The sequence below is a fragment of the Pinus tabuliformis genome, chromosome 4_1 (genome assembly GCF_031772625.1).
Source record: "Pinus tabuliformis cultivar Carrire ecotype Pingquan chromosome 4_1, CPIR1, whole genome shotgun sequence".
Taxonomy (NCBI): domain Eukaryota; kingdom Viridiplantae; phylum Streptophyta; class Pinopsida; order Pinales; family Pinaceae; genus Pinus; species Pinus tabuliformis.
Genome location: NC_142303.1, coordinates 472,265,433 through 472,289,554, shown reverse-complemented (window position 1 = coordinate 472,289,554; position 24,122 = coordinate 472,265,433). Strand labels below are relative to the sequence as shown.

The 24,122-nt window shown below is 36.6% G+C and overlaps 1 protein-coding gene across 1 annotated transcript; it reads right to left on the bottom strand.

The window, feature by feature from the left end:
* Positions 1-9,524: 9,524 nt before the first annotated feature.
* On the bottom strand, positions 9,525-10,007 carry LOC149176501 (ethylene-responsive transcription factor ERF016-like). Its single transcript, XM_089421488.1, has one exon. It carries the CDS (start codon positions 10,005-10,007, stop codon positions 9,525-9,527), a length of 483 nt encoding a protein of 160 aa, XP_089277614.1.
* Between the last annotated feature and the right edge of the window lie 14,115 nt (positions 10,008-24,122).

Below are 24,122 nucleotides of genomic sequence, written 5' to 3'. Positions count from 1 at the left end.
TCCTAGAAAGAGTAAATAGATGAAAATCAAAGAAAGGTCCAGAATAGAAAGGAAATTTACTTTATCTATTGTTCCTGTTGTTCATCATTCACAACTTGTGCACCTTTTGGGAGCTTTGTAGAGTTAACTTCAAGTTGGTGACAACGATCTAAGTGTGCTTTCTTGAACTCCTCTTCCATCTCTTCCATCTCTGATTCTCTTTTTGTAATATCGGCATTCAGCTGATCAATTTGTTCTCTATAACTTTGCTCCAAATAATCCACCTGCCCACAGTTTTCAATTAGCATAGCACTCGTGGGAACCTAAAAAAAAACAAAAGAAGATCAATTCTGAACAAGACATATATAGTTAAACATATTGGGTTTTAACATTAAAACTACATGTCCAAAGGACAACAACAGTTTAAGCCTCACATAAAATTATACACAAGGTGCAAGTCCAAGACACTAACTGAACTACTATAGGTTGCTGTGTTTCAACTTCCATGTGCTCTAGTCTCAACCATAAATTAATCATACTTCTTTCTTACATTCCTCATGCTGCTTTGTAGCCCTCTGTCTAATAATCTTAATTTCTTCATCTTTCATACGCAATTTTGATGAGACTATACTAACTGTCTCTTCTAAATTTTTACTGTGCTCCTGTTGTTTAGCAACTTTAGTCTTAAACAAAGACAACTTATGATTGTCCTCATCCATTTGCTTCATGGGTTCCACAACCATTTTATGATATGATCTCATCTCATACTTCAACCTTGCTTTGCCTGCAAAATACTCTTGCACTTTTATAATAGCTCCAATAAAAAATAAAAAATTACTCACTAGCATCAGAGTACATGAACCAAAAAGCATCTCCCACCTAATGCGTCTTAGACATTACACAATCAATCAAAGAATCCTCCTGTGCGTAATCAGACTTTCCTAATAAATAATGTGTCTATGCTTAATGAGCTGTAACTATGTTAGGAGACACCCAGAAATTTGTTGCACACTTTAAATTAGAAACAAAATTTCTGCAATCCACCCCTTTGTGATACATGTCATATAGACTTCAAAGAAGTAAGTAATACAAACCTTTTGAATGTCTATTGAAAATCTCCATCTCTTCTTTTGTTGCGAAGTAACCATATAGTACACATTTTCCACCTGGATAAAACAATACACGACGTCGCTCCCAGTCATCTTTTCCTCTCCCTTCCTTTAAAAACTATTTATGTAACCGCTCTGCCTCCAAGTATCCCATTGCAGATTCCTCAAATATAAGAACACTCATTCCACGATGTCCCTTTGGGCCATTTGCATGTCTTGCCTTCATGGCTTTATATCCTTTGAAATACTCCAGTAATTATTTATTTCCCATTCCAATCCACTGGAAAAAAATAAAAGAAAATAAACAATGCACGCAAGGACTACACTGCGGCCTTCTCTGCGGGAATCGATCCCAGAACTCACTGAAAAATAGATTTTCCATGACTTTCTCACGATTAAGGGATTGAGCGGAATTTAAATCAAACCCATCACCATGCATATCCTCCACCACAGATTCTGCACCCGTCGAACCTCCCCCTCTTATCAATTTTCCAGCTAATATGACATCTACCATTTCTTGCAGATTAACAAGCTCACAAATTACCATTTTCCTTGATTCCCTCACAAATGAATTCATGCCCTGCAAATCAAAATGCGTAATATACAATTTTCTGCCACAATCTAAAACATTAAAAATGTGACCAGACAGTGAAAAAGATGTTAAGATCACTCAATGCTACTGAACTCTTAGCATTCAATATATTGAAAGAGTATAAGCTATAAAGAACTGATATATAAACTAAAATAGGGGTTTATACGAAAATTTAAAGAAGGTTTTGATCCATAATTCAAAAAGGGTTTTGACCCAAATAGAAATTCACACTAGGTTTCCAGCCAAACATAAAATCAAGTAGGGTTTTGATCGAAACCAAAAGTTAGAAAAGGGCTTTCAGCCAATTTTTCTGCCTATTATTTAAACGAATTTTTCGCTGGTCAATTTTTTTTATAACATGTTGGGCCGGACCAAAAAATGAAAAAGAATTTTAGAATAGGCCCAAAATTTAGGTCGCAGTTCAAAATATATTCTAGAAAGTTAAAACAGAGTTTGGACCTACAATTCAAACCGAGTTTTAATCCAACATAGGACATTCAAATACATACTTGAATTGCGTCAAGTTTAAGCAACAGTGACATTATGCCCTCGGTGATCTTCAAGCGTTCCTTCTCATTCTGAAGGATCGACTCACCACTTCACGATCAACAAAACGCCATCATATATCTTCGGCCTTTGCCTTCACATCCCGTATAACCCTTAAATTCTTTAAAGGTGCACCCTTCCTAGTGAAAAACCCTCTGAAATCCGACTGAATTTTGTTGGCTGCAGAAGTCTCATCCAATAGAGGAACCAAAACCTTCTTAATCCCTGAAGACGATACGGGAGTCTCAGAGTTGACGGGTATCAAAATAACCTTCTTGGGATTAGGTTCTGAATGACCATTTCCAATGGTCACCGAACTCGGACTTGGCGAGGGATGATTGGAAGGACCATGGACTGGAACTGTGAATGTCTTGGGCTTAACCTTCGGAGCGCCCCAGAAATCATATTCGGGTTTTGTTGGAGTCACATTGGATGCAGCGTAGGGATGAGCAATGTAAGGACTACACTGCGGCCTTCTCTACGGGAATCGATCCCAGAACTCGCTGAAAAATAGATTTGCCATGACTTTCTCGCGATTAAGGGATTGAGCAGAATTTAAATCAAACAAAATCCTGGAAATGTTGTTGTTATCTGGATGCCTCTGCAAAGTAAATATTTATAGAGAATGAGTTCGATTCTGGAACTTTCTGGAGGCTCATTTCGCTCAGGTTCAGTTCAGTTCGTGGAAGAGCAGAAAGTGGAAAGCAGGTCGTGGTGAAGGAGCAGAAATCGGGAAAGCAGTTTTGGGTCTGAGATATTTAACCGGAACAAAAATCGGGAAAGCAGTTTTGGTGAGGGAGACGATATAAAATGTGGACGCCATGTGTCAACGTCAGAAACAAAAGGACGACGAAAGTCTCTTTCAAAGGAAGGCCTATCGGCCTAATTAATGCGGAGGAACTACAATGTATAGACATATGTGGTTGGGCGGGTGATTTATTTCGTTCAACTATTTTACTTGTTTGCATATGTCTTGAATTTAATATGGAGATAAAAGAATTAGAATATAACAATGTTATTTATGGAACATAAAAATGTGATGATTATGTAAAAATATTATATGAATGATGAGTGAGTGGGTTGGAATTGCTTAAAAATAATAGTAAGGTGATAGTGGTAGCAAATTGTTTTTTTAAAAGATAACAAAATCTGCCTCATTTTCTTTGTGTAGATTGAATAATTCAATCAATTTGTCTTTAGTTACATCACTGAAATAACAATGGTTCTTAGTTACATCGCTCAAATAACAATAAAAGAAATTTGAATGTGGTTCTGTATAATAAAACTTAATTTTACTATACAAAAAAATTATAATTTTTTTTGTTATGAAAATTGTTGATTTCCTTTTATAAAAGTTGTTTTTATTTATGTTTATAGGTAATTTTTATGGAAGATTCTTATATTTATTTATATTTTAATCTAAATCTTTATCTAATGGTCATAAATGAAATATATTGATATATTTTGGTTATCTTTATTCTATTCACCTTTTTCCATTTACCTAATACAGTAATGAATTCACCACACAAATTATCAAATAACAAATAACACCATGTGAATCAACCTATTAATTTTAAAAGGTAAAAAATAATGATAAACATATATCAATCATATTTATTAATATCACTGTACCGATCTTAAATTTGTCAATTCCCCATATTTAAATTATTATTAGTTATAAAAATAAATTTATTTGTATTTTAAATTAATTAAACATTAATGTTTAAAAAATAATCATTCATATACAGTTTAAAAATTTTTACTAACCCATAAGAAAAAGGTATATTAGCATTCATATATCAAAGTAGTAAGCTTCAAACAAACTTGGAAAGAACAAGTACATTTTTTTTACATATCTACTTTTAGATGGAATCTCAACATATTAGTTAGTAATTTTCTTTCCTCTTTTTTTTTTTTTTACAAAATATATAATTTTATACCTTTACATGTGGATAAAGGGTTTTATGAAATCTAGGATGATATTAAAATGTAAAAGTGTAGTTTAATTGTCTAATGTTTTGGTTTTTTTGAGTAAATTTTGTGGTTAATGGATTTGTTGGATTGTAAATTTTAGTTATATGTTCCACACAGTTTAAGTGCTCCAAGGGTTTTTTTTGGGCATTTAATCCATTTTGCATTCAAAACACAATATATATAATGGAAAATTAAACAATTTCAAAGAATTTTATCATCATTGACAAAAAAGACCAAAATATAGAACAATTAAACTACATCAAATATAAAGAGTCAAAACCATATATACCTACTTTCCACCATAAAAATCACAAGTCTAGCTTAGGCACCATCTCCATAAGACCTATGAGAGGGTAATAAGATTAATGGCTCTCATGACACCTTGAGCTCATGATATAGAAGCTAAGGGAATGCCCTCCAACTAAGAAGGGTCCAATCACTACAAATAAACCACCAATTAATAAATTTTTAACAAACACACTTGTTCTGGTTCTCTTTTTAGTGGAGGTGAATAGACATGGAAAAGTTTTTAGTAGAGTGTTTTTTGAGCACATAAACCTTTAAAGTCTTGACAATTACATTTTCATAATGCCCCTCTCTCTCTAGATAGTTATACATCCTCCCACACACAATTTTTTTAAAATACATACATTGAAAAAGATGCAACATGGTAAGGAAAACATATAATTTTCGTGATGCTTGTTATTAAGTACAACACACATGTACATTGTATTACCAGACATGCTAGTTTTAGGGTTAATACTAAACCTAAATTTTGCTTAAATGACAATTTAAAAAGAAGAGGCACTCATGTGTACAATACCATGCACACTACATTAGGCTAACATTTGATAAAAAAAATATTAATGCACTAAATAAAATAGCTACATTGATTCAATTGAGACAATGTGTAGTATAATAAGTTTTTGAAGGATTGTTGTGCAATGTGCACTAAACATACCATTTCTCTAGTGTGCTCTAAATAGACCATTGCATTGATGTATCTTTATACAAGAAGCATTGCATCAAGGTCCCATTAAATTATTTTATTTAGAAAATGGATTTTGAAGTGTACTAAACATAGCTACACATTGGTGCAGAACACAAACATATGTAACATGGTAGGTTAAGATATTTTATAGAGGAAAACATGTTAGGAACATGAGGTACATTGGAGTAGGGTAAAAAAAAGCACAAATCAAATTATTGTTTTAATTTTCATTTAGTACTTCACACATGTTCAAGCTTCAATGTTGTTTGAGAATGTAATAATGGAGTAAAACATAACATAATCCTATGACATGATGTTAGGAGATCCACAATGTCAATTTATTATAAGTTTAATTTTTTAATTTTTAAAAGGCGCAGATACTATGCATTCAAATTTATTTATATTAGTGTATGGTCAATTTATTATAAGTTTTGTTTTGTTTTTTTTAAGATACTATGCATTCAATCATATTAATATTAGTGTATCTTATGATCCAAAGCAATGCAAAAATATTTATGGTAAAATGTATATTTTATCTTTAGATCTAATAGTATATATTACATTATGTAAACCATAACATAAACCATATTAATTAATCTACTTTTGAATTTTTATTGATAACATTCAATAGTTTTACTTTGTTAGTCATCTTATATATCCCATAAGATCTCCTTAGTCATATGTCATATATACAAATGAAATGGCATGTCAGGGTCACCTAATTGAACGATTGGCCTCGGTTTGGGAGGAAGAACTGGTAATAGGCATAAGACCATCCATTTTGGTTCTATATTTGTTAGGAGAAAAATGTCTAGCCAATTTCATGGGTCCAACTAGAAAGTCAATGCCCCCAGGTGCCACCCTCAGGGTACGAGACCAGGGGGGTAGGAGACCCAGGAACAATCAGTTCCAGTCCAGGGTACGAGACCCAGGGACAGTATATATTACATTATGTAAACCATAACATAAACCATATTAATTAATCTACTTTTGAATTTTTATTGATAACATTCAACAGTTTTACTTTGTTAGTCATCTTATATATCCCATAAGATCTCCTTAGTCATATGTCATATATACAAATGCAATGGCATGTTAGACTCAAAGACATTTGATTTCAGTTCCAAAAATTTTATTGTGAGTGTTCTATGCAATTTCAAACTAAGATTCAATATTTAATAAGTCATTTGTGTGTTATGTTAATTTTTTTTTTCTTTGTGATATATATGTGAAATTTTTTAACATAATTATGTTATTAAAGGTTAATTTTTAATTAAACTTTTATTGGTGAAGGGTTAATTTTTTAATTAAACTTTTATTGGTGAAGGGTTAATTTATTATGAGAACATCACTTTTGAAGTGAAAATTTTTAAACATAACATTTCTTGACGGTAACCATAAGAACCCCAAACTTGAAAAAAAATTGTATGACGGATTACAAGAAATCCAAATTCCAACCATGCTATGGACTACTATTTTACTTTTCGTTTAGTACAGTGACTTGTCTCTAGAGTATCTTCTCTCACTGTTTGGCCATGAAATAAGGATAGGCAATTTTCAATCAATATAAGGCAATAACAAATTAGAGATAAAACAAACATAGCTATAAAATGAGAATGTTGATTTTTTACTTTGTAAATGGTTATGTTTAAATCATTAAATGAGAGTGAATAAGTTAAAAGATAAAAGTTGTCAATGCTTCTTTTTTTTTAAATAAAATAAAATTTTGACATAAAATTATTATGCATGTTCATTAAAAACTTTCAAATAATCTTATGAAAAATGAAAACATAATTTATGTTAATTTCCCAACAACATATTGTTAAACAACAACATGGTCTTAAACCAAACTCATTTGTGATATAAAAAGTCTGGTTACATATCCTTCGAGGAATCTTAAACAACGGAGTTGTGTTTAGTGCGACTTTTTGGAGATTCTGGTGACGGAATCTGGCGGAAAAAATTGAGGTTAAATCTTGATTTGTATTATTTAAAATGGTTTTTTAACTGCATATTTGGATTCAGCACCCTGAAAAACCCCTAGGACGCTTTGATTGTGCAGAAATTAGCTATCAAACTTGCGATTTCAATAAATTGCTGCCGAATTTTAGAGAAATTTGACTGGAAAAACCCACCGGAAAAGCTTCCAAAAAGTCTCACTAAAGACAACTCCCTTAAACAACTCCTTAAGAGTTTACAGCTAAACCACACTTCCACTCAAGGAAAAATGGCCAAAATTAAAGGAAAAGAATACATTGCACTTGAAAGTTGATATTGATATTGTTTAGAATTAAGGAAAACATAAGTAGAATGGGGCTTATAATATATAAAGGCTATTAAGTTATATTCTAAATAGAAATAGAAGGTAAATGAAAGCAAATTTAGATCATGATTTGCACTTGAAGTCATCATTCAGTTGGTAAATGAACACAATTTTAGATCATGCTCTGGGCTCTAACTCATCAATGAGTCGTCATACACTCTGGTTATGTTTTCGCTGCCTGTTATAAGATTTTTTTAGATTTAACATATAATTTATGTATAATGTTTTAATGTTATATTGTAAATTTTTAATATAAATATGTATATAAAATTATGATTTAAATTTAATTATAAAAAAATATATTTTTAATTTATAATAAAAAATTTAATACTTTTAAATATATAATTTTTAATATTTTTAAATGTATAACTTTTGTTTTTGTTATGTTTAAATTTTTTTAATTATTATAAATATAAGTATATATTTGTTTTCCATTTCAATTTCTTTTTTCTCATTTTGTAAAATTATAAAAATTTAAATCTAGACTTCATTCTTAAATTCCTTTTCGAAATTTCACTGTGAAATGGCAAAATTTAAAATAGATACCGCACCTCACCACATGGATACCGTACTTCCGGAAATCTCTCACAGTAATAATTTTGCCCCCGTAAGTTTCAAATTATATATTAAAAAAATGTTTAACTAATAAACGGAAGACAAATTCCAATCTGATCATCTCGCTCAAACGTTTGCCGTGTATATATGTGAATATTTCCTTCGACTTCGCTTGGTTTCGGACAACTATCATTTTTGAATTACAATTGGTTAAAACGATATCTCAATTAATTTTATATAAATCAAAAGGTAAGGATACATTTTCGATTTAATTCTTTGTTTTTAGTGAGATTTTTTGGAAGTTTTTTTGGTGGGTTTTTCAGTTTAATTTCTCTAAAATTTGGTGGGAATTTATTGAAATCACAAGCTTGATGGGTAACCCTTGCACAATCAAAGTGCCCTAGAGGTTTTTAGAGCGCTGAATCCATATATATAGTCAAAAAACCACTTTAAATAACACAAATCAAGATTTCACTTCAAACTTCTTTTCTGCCAGATCCCTGCACAGGAAGTCCAAAAAATCGCACTAAAAACAACTCCTTTGTTTGAAGTGAACCCAACACTATGTCTTTAATCGATTTGTTTTAAGTGTGATTTTTAAAAAAAAAAATCATTTTATTTTCTAATCTAATTTGCTTAGAATTTTATAGGGATTCATTGAAATTATAAGTTTAGTTTATTTTCTAATTTAATTCGTCTATAATTTTATAGGAATTGGTTGAAATTATAAGTTTGGTGGGTAACTCTTTTTTTCCAGAAAGAAAATCATTATATTATATTGAGGGAATATATACAAAATATTCAGATAGATCTGCATATAGAAATACTCTTGGAGAATAGAGTATAAAGCATATCATGAAACAGATAGCCAAAGGATTTATAAGAGATCGCCATCGGACGGTCAAGTATCAAAAGAACAAAAAGGAAACATAGAAAGACCAAAACATACCGCACCATTCAGCATATTGGTAGATAGAGTGCAGAAAAAAGAGAGAGAACATATTTGGAGGAGATAGTAGAATCCTCGAAAATTTTGAGGTTCCTCCACTTCCAAAGGCACCATATAGTGATAGGAAGGATCGGACGTAGAACAACCTCTTGTCGTCCCCACCAGGCAAAAGCTGCATCAACAGAGATGAAGTTAAGATGCGGAAAGGAAAGAAACAGAGCAAGTTCATACCAGATTTGTTGAGAGACCGAGCATTTGAAGAATAAGTGGAAGTTTGTTTCCTCCTCCATTTTGCAGACGACACATCTGCTTGGAGGAGAATAAGTTTGGTGAGTAACTCTGTACAATAAAAATACCTTAAAAATTTGGAATTTTTCAAACATACAATAACACAATCAAAATTTCACCACAATTCTGACCAGAAACTCCCCAAAAAAAAATTCTCAGTTATTCCGGAAAAAATTATAATCTCATCAATCCATAAATTTATCAAATAATAATATAATTTAATTGAATTCACATGGTAGAATTTCAGCAGCAGGGAAGAATGATTGGAAAATGCCAAAGTCCCAGTCTTCCACATCCAACGGAGGAATATCCTCTACGTTTAGCAACCCGCCACTGTCCGTACGCTCGAGTGGAACGGAATCCCCAAATATCGTACTCGGCTCCGAAATAAACTGTTGGCCGTCAATGTCACATTCCGTTTCCAAACTGGCTGATGATGATGCCGCGCCGTTTTCTGAAGGAAGCTGAAATTCTTCTGCAGCGAACTTCGCCGCCGCTGCTTGAATTTGCGGCGGCGATTGAAACGAAGCGCAGGAAATTTTGGGCGGTGAGTGGGGAAAATTGAGCTTGGCCGTGGATCCTCTGAGGCAGTACACGGCAAAGTCATATGCACGGGCAGCTTTTTCCGGGGTGTCGTAGGAGCCCAACCAAATTCTGCCACTGGAATTGGGAATTCGAATTTCCGACACCCATTTCCCCATTTTCTCATCCGGATTCCCTTGAACTGCCGCGACTTCAGTGAGCAGCTTTTGGGACTGATGCTGCAGCTCGAGTTTTGCGAGGGTTTAGTCATTGCAAGATTTTACAGGGGAGTCGCACTGAGGAAGTGCCGGTAAAGTTTTATATCGTTCCAAGGGAGGAAGTAGTGTGATAGTGAGGGGATTTGAAGTCAGGAATCACAGAGATGGTGGTAGCAACTACACTTGAGCAAGTGAATGTCTGCGGGATAAGATTGTTTGCTGTAACTGCCAGCAGATTTATAGAGCCAGAAAAACGTGTGGAGTGGATGGAATCCTTTGTGGTGTGGTCTAAGAAATTTCCGCGCAGGGGATTTACAATTAAAAGGATGGAACAGATTTTCGTCGGTGTGAATGTGTCTTGGACGAGTCAGAACTAACGTTTGGACTGGGTTAATCTGGAATATTCCAGAAATCCATTGGCTACTTCCGTTCGTCCGACTTTCCAACTGGAACTTAGTACATGTACCTGTACGATCCGCGTGGATGATTAAATCGCAGTTGTTTATAATGCGACTTTTGGGAAGTTTTTCGGTTGATTTTTCTGGTCAAAGTTTGGCAGCAATTTATTGGAATTGCAAGTTTGATAGCTAGTTTTTGCACAATCAAAGCATCACAGGGTTTTCCAGGGTGCTGAATCCAAATAGTTTTTTAACTGCAACAAATCAAAATTTAATCTCAATTTCTTCCGCCGGATTCCGTCACCGGAATCTCCAAAAAATCGCATTATAGACAACTCCAGTTAAATCTATGCTGTCCCCCGCACCATCAGGGGACGTTTGTCGCATGTCGGAGATGCTGGAGCAGTGGGCTATCAATATTTTTGGGAGTCCGTATTTATCCATTAATACAAGGGAAGTATAAATTTTAGTATTTAAAATAAAAAAAATTAATAATAGTAAATTTAAATAGGGCAATTATAAATTTTAAATATTTTATAAAAAAAATTAAACATTAAATTTTTTTACCAATTAAAAAATATTTTAAATAATAATAAAATAATTCTAATTCAAAATTATATAAATAATAAAAAGATAATTCTAACTCAAAATTATATAAGTAATCCTTAACGCTCTGTAACAGTCCTCTGTTTTTTGAATATAAGATGGCGTTTAAAAAGAAAATCAAAATATCTATTAATTAGCCTGTGCCAATTCGAATGATCTCGCCATTAAATGTTAGTTTTTGGCCACATGAGATTGCTGCCTCCAACAAAATCACCTTTTACAGTCTCTTCACAATCCACGGCAAGCCCAAAAAATTTATCACACGGTTGTTCACATAGAGTTTGTTATTCAGGCATTTGATATTGGTATTCACATAGAGTTTGTTATTCAGGCATTTGATATTGGTATTCACATCGCTCTATTTTGTTCACATAGAGTTTGTTATTCAGGCATTTGATATTGGTATTCACATCGCTCTATTTTCGGTACGGTGTATTGAAATCATTTTTCTGAATTGATTGTTTTGATAATATTAAAATTAACCAAAACTTCACATTTTATTATTGTGGCGCTTTATTCTATTTTTATTATTTTTATTATGTGTTTAGTATGTTAGACAATGATGTTTATTAATGACTATGAGGGCGAAATATTTTTTTGTGTTTAGTATGTTAGTTGATAATGTAAATTAATTGATTTTTATTTAGGTTTAATTTTATTAATTTAATAGGTAAATTAATTAATTTTTTTAATGTTTATTTTTTAGAAGGTATAATTTATAATTCTAAGGTATTATGATAATTATATTATATAGCGGAAATTATTATTTAAATATTAACTTATGATATTATCTATAATACATATTTAATCTATAAAGAAATACAAACTATAACTAATTATTAGTGTTTTTCATCATCAATTCAATTAGAATTGTGAATTGTAATTTTTACAAAAACTTTGGTCAATGTGGTGACAACAGATTATTACAAAAACTAAGTATGCAAGTCACTTTCTCTAACCATAGTTGTGTCACATCAAAAATAATGAACCATGGTGTGGCGAGTGTGACAATGACTTACTAATAAATTATTACAACAAAAAAAGTAAACAAGTCATTTTCTCCAAGTAGAGTTGTGTCACATTCAAAACAGTAAACCATATTGTGGCAAGTGTGGCAATGACCTACTAATGAACCATTATTTATGTTGTGCACCATGAATGGTATAGCTCAAGCGACTTATCAAATCTCATAATTGATGGTTGTACTCCTAGATGGATTCCCCCTCCCTTTACTTGATCTCCTTCAATTCAACAAACTACTTTATTATTTAGCCTTCACCTTTTGAAGTTTCTTCATAAAAATGTGACAGAATTGATCAAACATCAAGACACGATTAGTGGGAGTGATCTACATACACTTCATCTACCATTGTAATGCTCTTTCGTGCATATTGATGTAAAACTTCTCAAATTGATAGCATTGGTGGTTCTTTATGCACTCCATATTGCATCATAGAGGAATATAGCATTGGTGGTTCTTCACACACTCCATATTATATCATAAAGGAAGCAATGTTGCATCTCATCCTATTCCCCTTGTTCATGAAACAATGGAAGCCATTGGGTAGACGTACTTAGTGGTACCACCATTCCTATCTCATGACTCGGTATTAACAAAAATTCCAGAGGGTATAGTTGTTGTATGAAGGGGGATGTCCCTACCAACGCACTCATTGAATTGGATAACATTCTATACATCTTTTGGCTACTTTTGGAAGTCGCACTCAAGCAATTCATGGACATCACTTTGACTAATAACAACATAAACACTTCCCACTATGTGTGATGACCATAATTGGAATTTGACTCGTGAAAAAAAATTGCGTGGGTAAGATGTGGGATAAACTGGCATCATTGTCATTTTGATTTTCCTTCTTAATGATAAACATCCACAATATTAGGGAACAAATAAGGAATATACTAAAATGCCTCTTATTCTTGACTCTATCCTTCTACAACTTCTACAACAACCAGGGGTTCAACAATATTAGTCAACATCTCTATGTTTATAGTTCAAGTATGCATGTAACCTACTTCATCACTACTCTACCACCTCAATTCTTCTAGACTTCCCTCTAAATACACTAACTCTCTTAACCTTTTCATAATTACACTTTCTTGATCATCATGACTACGGTCAACTATATCTCTTTTTTATGCCTGTTTCATATTGTGTTTCATTGTACACTCTAGATGTATCTCAAGACTCTATCTTGTTATAAGAGACCATTGACTAGTGCAAAATTTTGTATCTCTTCCCAACACCCAATGTCATTGACTTCTACATGATTTTGGTATTGTCTTTATTGTTCACTTTCAAGGCTCTCTACATCTACCAAATTTGAATCTTAAGTGGCATGAATATTAAACTCCACCATCAAGTCTTCCCATGACTCCAACAACCCCCCATTACCACCCACCTAAGTGTTATGTTGAATCCATCATAGAAAAACTCAAAAGTGTGCATAATTCCACCATCAATAATATTATCAACATCATAATTTATTAATCAACCAACCATGACTATCTTCATTAAAGAATTATAAGGCTTTTGTCAAAAATACTACCAGTCAAATACAAATCCGAGGCATGACCTTCCACAATGTCATTCATCCAAAAATTCACTGCTTACATCTAGTCATGGTCATCTAACTTAGCCTTTAACAAATTTTGAGTAGTGTACTCAATTCCTAACCACAGAAACCAATGTTAAGGCCACTATTTGAGCCTTTGCAACTATTTCCATTTCTACAAATTCACTTAGAACTCGTTCCATAAAATCTCATGTCAGCATTCGAATAAGTACTTATCTTTGAATATTACATTCTCTTCATCCAAATATGCACTTTATTAACATGCAAACAAGTAAATATGTGATCGAACCAATCTTCAAGATTAGCCTTTGTTGACTTCCACCACATCTATGTGATTCTTCATTTATTATGATATCAACAATTGAATCATGTTTTTGATATAGAACTATGGTCCATAGAATGTGTCCAACAAAGGCTCAAAGTAATCTAGTACATAAGCATATTCAAACATCCAAAGGAAGGAGGTCTCACCCAAGGCATGTTTCATTGTAGTCAATTAGTAAGCGTCTAGAATCTTTAAGACTAGTGGAGGCTTAAATTCCAGAGTGTAGTAATTAATCACATATATTAAATCATAAGAAATAACTCATGCATAGATATAAAAATAATGTATACATCATGAATATACATGAGAACAAAAAAAAATGAGTATAAAATCATGCAATCCCATTGTATTCATCTGAAAAATGACTATGTACCTATATTAGGCATTACACGTTGCATGCAACTACATGGAAACAATCTCATCATTGAAGTATAGATCCATCAAAACAACATAATCTTAGATCCTAATAAGAGAAAATAAGTGAATCACTAATGAGCTACAATCCAATGAACCATTTGAAATAAATCCTCAATTCAAATATATAGCAAAAATACTAGATGGGACTATAATTTGGCAGTTGTTGTACATCCTCCTCCCACACTTACCCAAGCTAACCGGTCCATCGGGGTAAATATGTGACGAAGTGTTACTATGATATGGCTCAACTCCCCAAGGTCAATTAAGGAAGTGGAATCAACAAACCCAAACCAAATTGTCCTTCCTCAGGAGCTACAGGACCCCTAGGGGCTAACTAATGACTCCAGTTGCCTAATACCTGAGCTAACTTTCTTTTTCACATACAAAACCATTAGTCGCATGTACAAGCATGCATCCATGTGACTGTAGGCCTACATTTTCTCCCATAAACATGCAAGGGAGAGACTACAGTCTTTTTCAACTAGTTTTGTGCCTGCTACCGTGAGACTTGGGCCACTTTTTCAGGGCTAGTGTCCATACCACTGCGTAGAACTTGATGAGACTTTCCAAGACAATAAATGGCACTAAGAAAAATCCTCTAAAACAAAAACTGATCAAGGACTTGACATAACAATCCTAACCATGCCAGACATTCTGTCAAACACATGATGAACATGAAATCTATAGGTCATAAATACACATCTCAACATAGGGGTCTCTTACTTATCTGAGAATCATTAAGAAGGTCTAATTCCCTCTCATATTAGTTGAAATAACATTTATTAGGTTATGTATTCGATAACCAATTAGATTTTCATCAAACATGTCAAGAGCCATAAACAATATACATCATATAACTAGCTAATAACCAACATAATCAGTACATATGCTCATAGATCACAATAGAAAATACTTCTTATTAACATATGAAAATGCCTGCCAAGTCAGGGACTTCCATGTACCACCTGACCATAGACTAGGTTGAATCAAATCTTTCTTTCATCCATTCACCCATGTCCCATAGTCCAAGCATGAATGTTGGATATCATGGAATAAACAAAACAAAACCAAACCAAGGCTTCCAAAGGCTAAACCACCTTAGCCTCAACCAGTGATTCCTTCTCACGGTCAGACATCACTAACCATCACTAGATCGGTCTCTACCCAAGTTTTCTAGGGCTCCAGAGTGTTTGTTCCAATCTGGCTTCCAAGAATAGTAACTCAACCCACAGTTGTTGCCGAACTGTAAAGCATTTGTCCAGCCAGGGCTTCCAGGACTAGTAACTCAATGCACCAAGGGATCTAGGGCGTTTTTCCAACCAAGGCTTCCACGACTAGTAACTCAACCCAAGTTGTTACAGGGCTTCCAAAGTGTTTGTAAAACCAAGGCTTTAAGAGCTAATAACTCAACCCACATCCATAAGTAATATGAGCACCAACCAGAAAACAAGATAAACCCACAACACCATGGCTATCCAAGAAATGGTAAGGCTAGGTAAAACCACTATCAATCTAGGAAATCCTCCATGCCAATGATAGATCATAACCAAGAAACCACATGCATATGCCATGCATGCCAAAAATAGCAAGGAAATCATACATGAAACTTGACACCTGCCAAGCAAACCAACTGTAGTTTCTGATCCCATTGTCCCCTTGTACTTTCCTACTTTTCTTTTCCTTCTTTCTCCAAATCCAATATATGCCAAAGTTCTCGAAGAATACTCTAAGTGTCCAATAGTAGGAGAGAATGAGAGAATAGAAGAGAGAGAGCCATAGGTGAACTGAAAAAAGCTAACACTGGCAAAAGCCATGAATTGATCCTCAGAAGCCTTTTTATCATTGAGGCCTCTATTTTCTTCGTTTTCCTTCATTTCCCTTCAATTTCGATCTCACATGCAACTTGTGACCTTTCACCTTATTTCTCCTATTTTCCATTATTTTCATAAATAAATGCCAGTTATGCCTCTTTCCTTTCCAAATCCTTTTCCATTTCCTTTGCCAATTTCCCTTAGCCATAATAAACCAAATGAACACCACACTAGGATGTCTTTCCCAACATTCATCTTGGAATATGTGTCCCATGACCTTGGTCTTATTTTTCCTTTATTACTTTATTACATGAACTTTTAACCCAGGGTTGTTATAGACCCCTCCCCCTTATGGGAACACCGTCCTCGGTGTTCAATGACACCTATAAACTAGTAATTCCACTAAAAACCAAACCATACTGCCCATGGAGCTTTATAATCCACTTCATTTCCATATTTACAATGACCTTTGTTGAAAACATGACAATCATACCGTGTATTGGAGCTTTACAATACATCTCATTATGGTATTTACAATAAAAAAACACATATACTTATGCACATCTGCTTCAACCAACAAATAAACATACTATTTATGGAGCTTTATAAACACATCTCGATACAATATTTACAATAATATACACATGTGCATTTGCTCAACCAACAAATAAAGGATATGATGCATGTATCAGCAATAAGGGAATCTAGAGGCTCACACCTCCACCCTCAAAGTAATACCAGGATTCACCTCCTTCCTAGGAAATCCAGAATCCACTGTGAAAGTCAAAGCTGCATCCAATGTCCAACGCTGCAATCCTCCACCACTTTTCGTCTCAGTGAACAGTTACTAGCTCATTGTTCCAGGGCGCACTCCCAATGTGCTTCTGATTCCATCTGGCAATGCTAATGACCAAAAGAAATCAATCCCCGACCTTACCTTCTCTACTACATAGTACCTCAGGAAATCCGGTCACCCCCTTCCATGTAGTCACACACCTTCCAAGTTTCGTGAGCATCCCCTACTCTACTACACAATCCCTCAGGAGACCCCTCCCTTGGCAAGATTTCCTCGCATTGGAAGGTCCAAAAACCAAGGCATATCCCAACCTTAAAACCATCATACCAGTCATGGCATGCTCATGGAAATCAATGCACACTATTGGGTACTAGTGTCCCATAATGGCCCTACTCCCGATGTGCTTTACCAGCATACTATTGTTTGTTCCCATTCCTTTCACTAACGATCCTAATTCTTACAGTCAGTTTCAACCACCGAGTCCAGGAATTTCAATGCTTTCCTGTACCAAGCACATAATTACCATTAGATTCAAAACGAATTGAAATAAATCCAAATCATACCTCACTGGTGGCCCATTAATAAGGTACACTTGCACTTATGTTCAATTCCTGTCACAACAAGCCAAACTAGCTCTTGACCAAACCATCATGTATAAACATATCACATCTCATTAGCTCAAAATACAATTATCATAAATCAAAATCATGAATCACATGCAATCATCATAAACCGGAATCATAGATCACATGTAACCATCATAAATCAGAATCATAGATCACATGCATAATAAAATTGAAATAAAATATTGATATTTATTCTTTAATTGGTCCTTTGCTTCTACCTTTGACCATTTTCCTTTCTGTACACACACCGGATTGGTTACCACACCCAGCAAGCACCTAGTGGCTTCTCTCCTCTTCAATCACATATGCATACACACAATATACATCACAACACATACACTTATACCTGGTGAACAACACAACATAATACATACACCTACACTTGGCATGCAACACAATACATATACATACACAGAGTACAACACACCGAATACACGTCACGATACACCGGATACACAATCCATGTAACACAATAACAAAGTACCACACATGAAAAACATAACATGTACGCGCGTGTACACAATACCACATGTACATAGTGCCACCTACTGTAATGTCCCTAATTAAATTAATTTTTCTAAGATGAATTTCTATTTTGCAATTGGGTTTGGGAAATATTTTGGCTTGTAAACTTAGGAAAAGTGGGTGGAGGGAGTCCCCACTTAATTTTTGGAGAGATGGAGGCCACCAACATTAGAGAAAATGAAAGATTAAATTGATAGTGGAATATGGGGCCCACATAAGGTACACACTTGGGGAAGAAAGAATTTAAATTCCTTGAGGAAAATTGAATTGGTGAAGGGACCCACAAGGAATGCATGGCCAACAATTATAAAAGGAAGGAATGAGGGAGAAATAGGGGTCTTTTGTCTATTTGAAAATCGAATTTGCCTTAGTTGCTCAGCTGAGCCAATATTGTGTTGTTTAGCACAAGATCTTCCCAAGGAGAGAAGCTCAACCTTTCTTCAGTGGACTTTGAGTGCCACCCTAGGAAGGCTTTCCTTCATCACTAAGACTAGAAGAGGCATCAACTACAAATTCCACGCATTTTTGGAGTAGAGCATGCAATCTGGGAGCCACCACTGCATAAAGGGAGGATTCACTAGTTGTTTGTGGAGCTAGGTTGTTGGGGAATTGACCGAAGAAACTACACGAGTTTTCTTTGATCATTTTAATGAGCGTGGAGGGAAGCTACAACCAAGAGGACCAACCTACACGCAGCTCTCACTTTATCATACACAAGACTACATCATCTCCTCCATGACTGCGTAGTCATTGGAGTGAGACTCTTTTGGGGTAGCATCATCGGGGGGAGTTTGGAGCTGGGGTGCTGGGAAATCATTGGGAGGGAAATTTGAGGAGGATTGCTAGAGTTTGGAGAGAATAGATTGACAGGAGTAGCCACAGTAACAAAATTCGAATTTGGTGGAGGGCCAAGCTGTGAAGGGTCAAATTTTGAAAGTTGGAACTAAGGGAAACCCTTTCTGGGTTTTTCTGGGTTTTGGGCAAGGAGCACTCTCCTAATTTTATAGAATTTTTTGGGCACTCTAGAGTGGGAAAATATGGGGGCGAAGTCAGGCAGCAATGTAGTTTTGCAGCGACAACACAATTTTATGGAACTGTTGATTATTGCAACCATTTGGCTTTCTCGTACTCATCACCTGGTGCTTATAGCTTGCCTTGTGCAAGCCCAGGTGCAATTTCTCCAACTAATTTGTACCACAACATATATTATTAATAAAATTTGGCCATTTTGGGGATTTGCAAAAATTTCTGGTTTGTGTATGCATTTCTAAAATTTTCTGTGTTATTTATTTGTGCATGTCTTTGTTATCATTGTAAAATTTCTACTAGGAATATGACAGTGGTATCAGAGCATGGTCTTGGCCAGTGGTGGAGTATCCAGCAAGATCATGGAAGATTTGGGCATGTACGCACTGTGATGGTTGAAATATAGACAAACCCATGGCTCAAGGGAGAGTGAGTATAATTGAGGGAAAAATGGCCCTCACCCACTTTGATGGTTCAACTAGGAGTTCTATCATAAAATGGGTACAAGAATTGGACACATATTTCTAGTTAAACCCCATGAGGGAGGTAGATGTTATTAGATATGCCACTTTGCACTTGGATGAAGATGCTATGGAATGGTGGTACCGAGGGATGATCCGTTTGGGTCATGTACGTATCACATCCTACAAAGAGTTCACACATAGGATCGTGGAGAGATTTGACTGAAAGGACACCAGACCCCCTCAAAAGGAGTGGATAGGACAAGGAAAGCTAGAGGATGAGACCAGGAGGCATTTCTAATGGTGGAGACCGGCCTTTAGATGTCAGAAGCTCAAGGAGGAGGTTAAGCAGGAGGACGCACAGGATGGTGATGGGCACATTGATATACCCAGTGTGGCGCAAGAGTCGCCATTGTTGGAGGCCTCTTTGGTAGCTCCAACTAACACCTCGATTGAGGGAGTAGAGCATACACTCGTAGGGCCATCTATTGATGAGATGCCAACAGTTGATGAGGTACCTAGTGCTATGACCCAGTTTCTAGATGATGGTCGCCCACAATAGGTTGATGAGGTGCCTGGAGGCATACTTGTCATTGAGGAGGTACTAGAAGAGACGAAGGGGTCCAGAGCGGTGACCAATTTTACAGAGGATAGCCGCCCTCAAAAGTTTCATCAGTTCTAGGCTAGCCTTCTAGCATTAAGAGAGAAGGCCATGACAGTGCGAGAAGCCATTCTAGAACAGAACAAGGAGTTGGAGGGCATGAGAGCGGTTTGTGTTGAGTTGGCGGCCAAATTGACTTGCATTGTGGAACGGTTGGGTTCCCTAATGGTTCAGTTGGAGTCCACATTAGAGTGATGGGGTAACCTTACTTAGACATTACAGGCTAGTAGCACTAGTAGGTTACAACTACACATTGGAGAGGGAGAGGCAAAGTCACCACGACATATTTTATGTGTTGACCAGGATGGTGAGATAAGATGACATGAGCTGCGCAGGGTGAATCCTTAGCAAGATGGAGGGTTAGTTATGTTATCACCCCAAGAAACTCTCCTAGGTTGTATCTCGGAGATGCTCGGGAACATTACAAACTCAAAAAATGTTGGTAATGGATGAATGGAAGGAATGATGCTTGTCCAAGCCAGATAACCACCTCTACTATGCTTAACTACAGACATGGGTGAACACCCCCAGACTACAAGGCTTTAGACCACCAATTACTCACAGTTTGAGGATTAGGTGAATATGGAGAATACTGACCACACTAGCAGATGCACAAGACCATGTGATGGTCGACTGCAACCAGTAAAGAGGTTTGCAAATCTATTTCCTAATGCACAGACAGGATGACAGCTCTCTGGCACTAAGTAAACAAAAACCTGCATAACACAGTCAATGATACATAATAGACTTCAACACAGAGGTGGGATGATAGCCCTTCTAATGTTAAATATCAAGGGCACATGAACAAATGCATAACAAGCACATCCTAGAATAGAGTAGAAATGGAAAGTGATCAATTAACAACAAAAGAAGCTTGTATTAGCTGAAAATGAAGACCAGACGCTACAAGTATCAAAGTAGTTAGAGTCTCTAGAAGTTGAACCTTACATCAAAACAACAACCATCCACCCTGATTACATCTGTGTTCTGGGTATATATAGAGTTCCTTTACAAAAATGCTCTGCTATTCTATGCGTGGAGGGGTCATAATGGACCAACAACCGCTTTAACTATCTAATATGGGTCTCTACTACAATCTGCTACTTCAGTGAACAAAATTGATCTTCTCGGATGCTCTGTTGTACTTCTCGAGCAGGTGGAGTATAATATGGATGAAGCTCCATAACTGATAAATGTTTTATCTGCTCGAGGCTAGTCCTTTCCCTTCTTGGCCATTCTGTTTATTGAATGTAGTGGTTGGAGATGAAATGCGCCGAGTACTAACGCTGGCCACCTTTGTCCTTCAGAAGCATGGTACAGGTCGAGGACACGAAGACTACATAGCGGATGAATGAGCACGACGGGTGGAAGATCTGGTCAGAAGAGTAAGATTGGCCCTCAGAACAGATGGACGACATATATGGCTTAGCCGGAGGAAATAGGTGGAAGCGGGAACAGACAAACAGGAGCCGTCAGATCTCAGGTGGTCAGATCCGACGTCCATCGGGGGAATAAGATGCATAGAAGATAGCGAGTGGGGACGGGTGAGTGGGCGGTAAGTTGTATTTATCGCATCGCTTTTGGTGGGTGAGAGGTAAAGGTACGCGGGCGAGCGATGCGAGTCATCAGGCGACGCGTGGCGGATGTGAAGGGAGGAAAACCGCTGTGATTGCGAGTTAACGCGCGGGTGGATTGCGGGAGCAAACGATTGTGAGCCATTGGATCAAGTGAATTGAGGGCTGAGATCGTTTTGCAGAAGATATCGGGAGATATGTGATCGGGATGGACGAGGGCCGTTGGATTAAATACGGGCGGATCCAACGATCATCGGGGGCAAAAGATGCGCGGGGGTTAATGTCACACATGGATGCGATTGTGATCAGCGATATGGGCGTGGGCTACTGGATCGGTTGGGACTGATTGGACGGCAGAGGAGAGATCGCATTATCGCATCGGTGGAGTTCAAGGGGGGGGGGAAGCCTTTATACATATGCGACTGCCGATAGCGATTTAGCAGCAATATCGCATTCGATAGGGGCAATCGATAATCGACCATCGGCAATGTTAACGACATGGCTTATAAAAGACCTCCTGAAAGCTGCGATTGCGATTGGGGCGGAAGGTAGTATGGGCACGGGTTATATGTGGTTTTAACCTTAGCGCTCGGGGCTTTGAGGGAAAGCGGGTTTATACAGAGTTTTGGAGGAAAACAGAGATAGCAGGGCTATGAGAGTATAAGGAAAATGAAGGAGAAGAAGAAAACAGACTGCTGCACTCTCTCTTTTAGCATAATCACACGGCCAAGCTGGTATTTGGTCCTCCAAATGCTGAAGTATGTAGCAGAGCTAACACTGGCTCCTTCTGGGGATGAGATCCTCCCTGTGAGGTCTCAAGAATTGCAGACCAATGCCTTCATACAAAACAAGCTTAAAAACATTGCCTAGTATTCCATTGGGCATGGAGTCTAATTAAGTCTACGCTAAAACCTGTAAAAGAACATGTTTACAATCGTTAAGGCTCAAAAACCTTAAACAACATAAATCTTCAAAAACTGGCCATCTACTGGACCATCAAAACTATTTCTCCTCCTCTCGGCCGGCCTATCAGCCGGTTCATCATAGATCTGCAAAATTGGGTTGATCTGATCATCTACCTCAAAAAGTTTAGGGCATTTGACCTTATTAGGTAGAGATGGTTTGTATTTCACCCCCTCTCTGTATGCTCTCATCCTTGGATGTTCTTCATAGGAGCCTTTGTACACCTGTTGAATGACAATGGTTGTTGTGTACTTGTCTGTGTCATTTGTGGCCTGCACAATTAATATAAATGGTGAACCAATGTATTCTTGTGTGGAGGACACAAAGACATCATCTGCTCCTGCATTTTCTTAGAACAATCCACATCCAAGGAGGAGTCCCAAAACTGTGCATCCTCTTCCTCTGTGATCTGGCAAACTGCCCTTCCAAGCTGTGTGGAGGCCAACTGGGCAGGCTTCAAAATATCAAGACTGAGATTATCCATGTTAGCCTTGGGCATTGAGTTATGGCTTGCTCCAGTGCCTAATGGGCAACTGTGAGGGATTGTCACTTGAGCAGAGAGAGGGACAAAAGATGATGGGGAGTTTTCTTCTCCCTTTTTGATCACTGGACTGGGGATAACCGTAGGTTGTTCAATTTGCAGATTTGCATAGTCATTGGAAGTTGGGCTGGCTTCGGGCTCAGACTCTTTGAGGATGGTGGGACCTGCTACTGACTGCTTCTGCTGATGAGCTTGTTGTTCTGCAGGTACAACAAACTCACGAGCAGTGCCTCTGGATAATGACCTTTCATAAGCAGCTCGGGTTAAGAAAGGGGCACTGCCCTTATCTTCCAAACCATGGACCTCATCCTCTTCTTCAACACGCTCTTCCTCCATGACTATATTCTGAAAAAGGGTCTTCACCCTTTTGTCTTCGTTTGCATCTTTGTTTCTTTGCAAAATCTGCAACTGCTCCTTTGCTCCTCTATATAGATTTGGCTTTGGAAGAGCAAAGGTACTAGGAGCTCCTGCTTCCTCAGAATGCTGCTCAACCATTAATTTGGAAACTTCAGAGGCCAATGACTCTATCATCCTGGCCAATTTATCGATCTTAGGATCAGAGGATGATGAGAGCTCTCCTCCCTGTCTTCTCCTATCAGCATCACCTCCGAGCCTCTCTGCAGCTATGATGTTTGATTCTACTTCAAAGGCTGCATCTTGCATATCAGCCAAAGAAGCACATCTTCTTTCTCTTAACAGCAGGCAGAATTGAGAGTCGAAGGCATTGGCATAAGTGAGCATAGCAGAAGTAG

Coding starts and splice junctions, on each gene's coding strand:
- LOC149176501 (XM_089421488.1), bottom strand. CDS start 10,007: ATGGGGAAATGGGTGTCGGAAATTCGAATTCCCAATTCCAGTGGCAGA.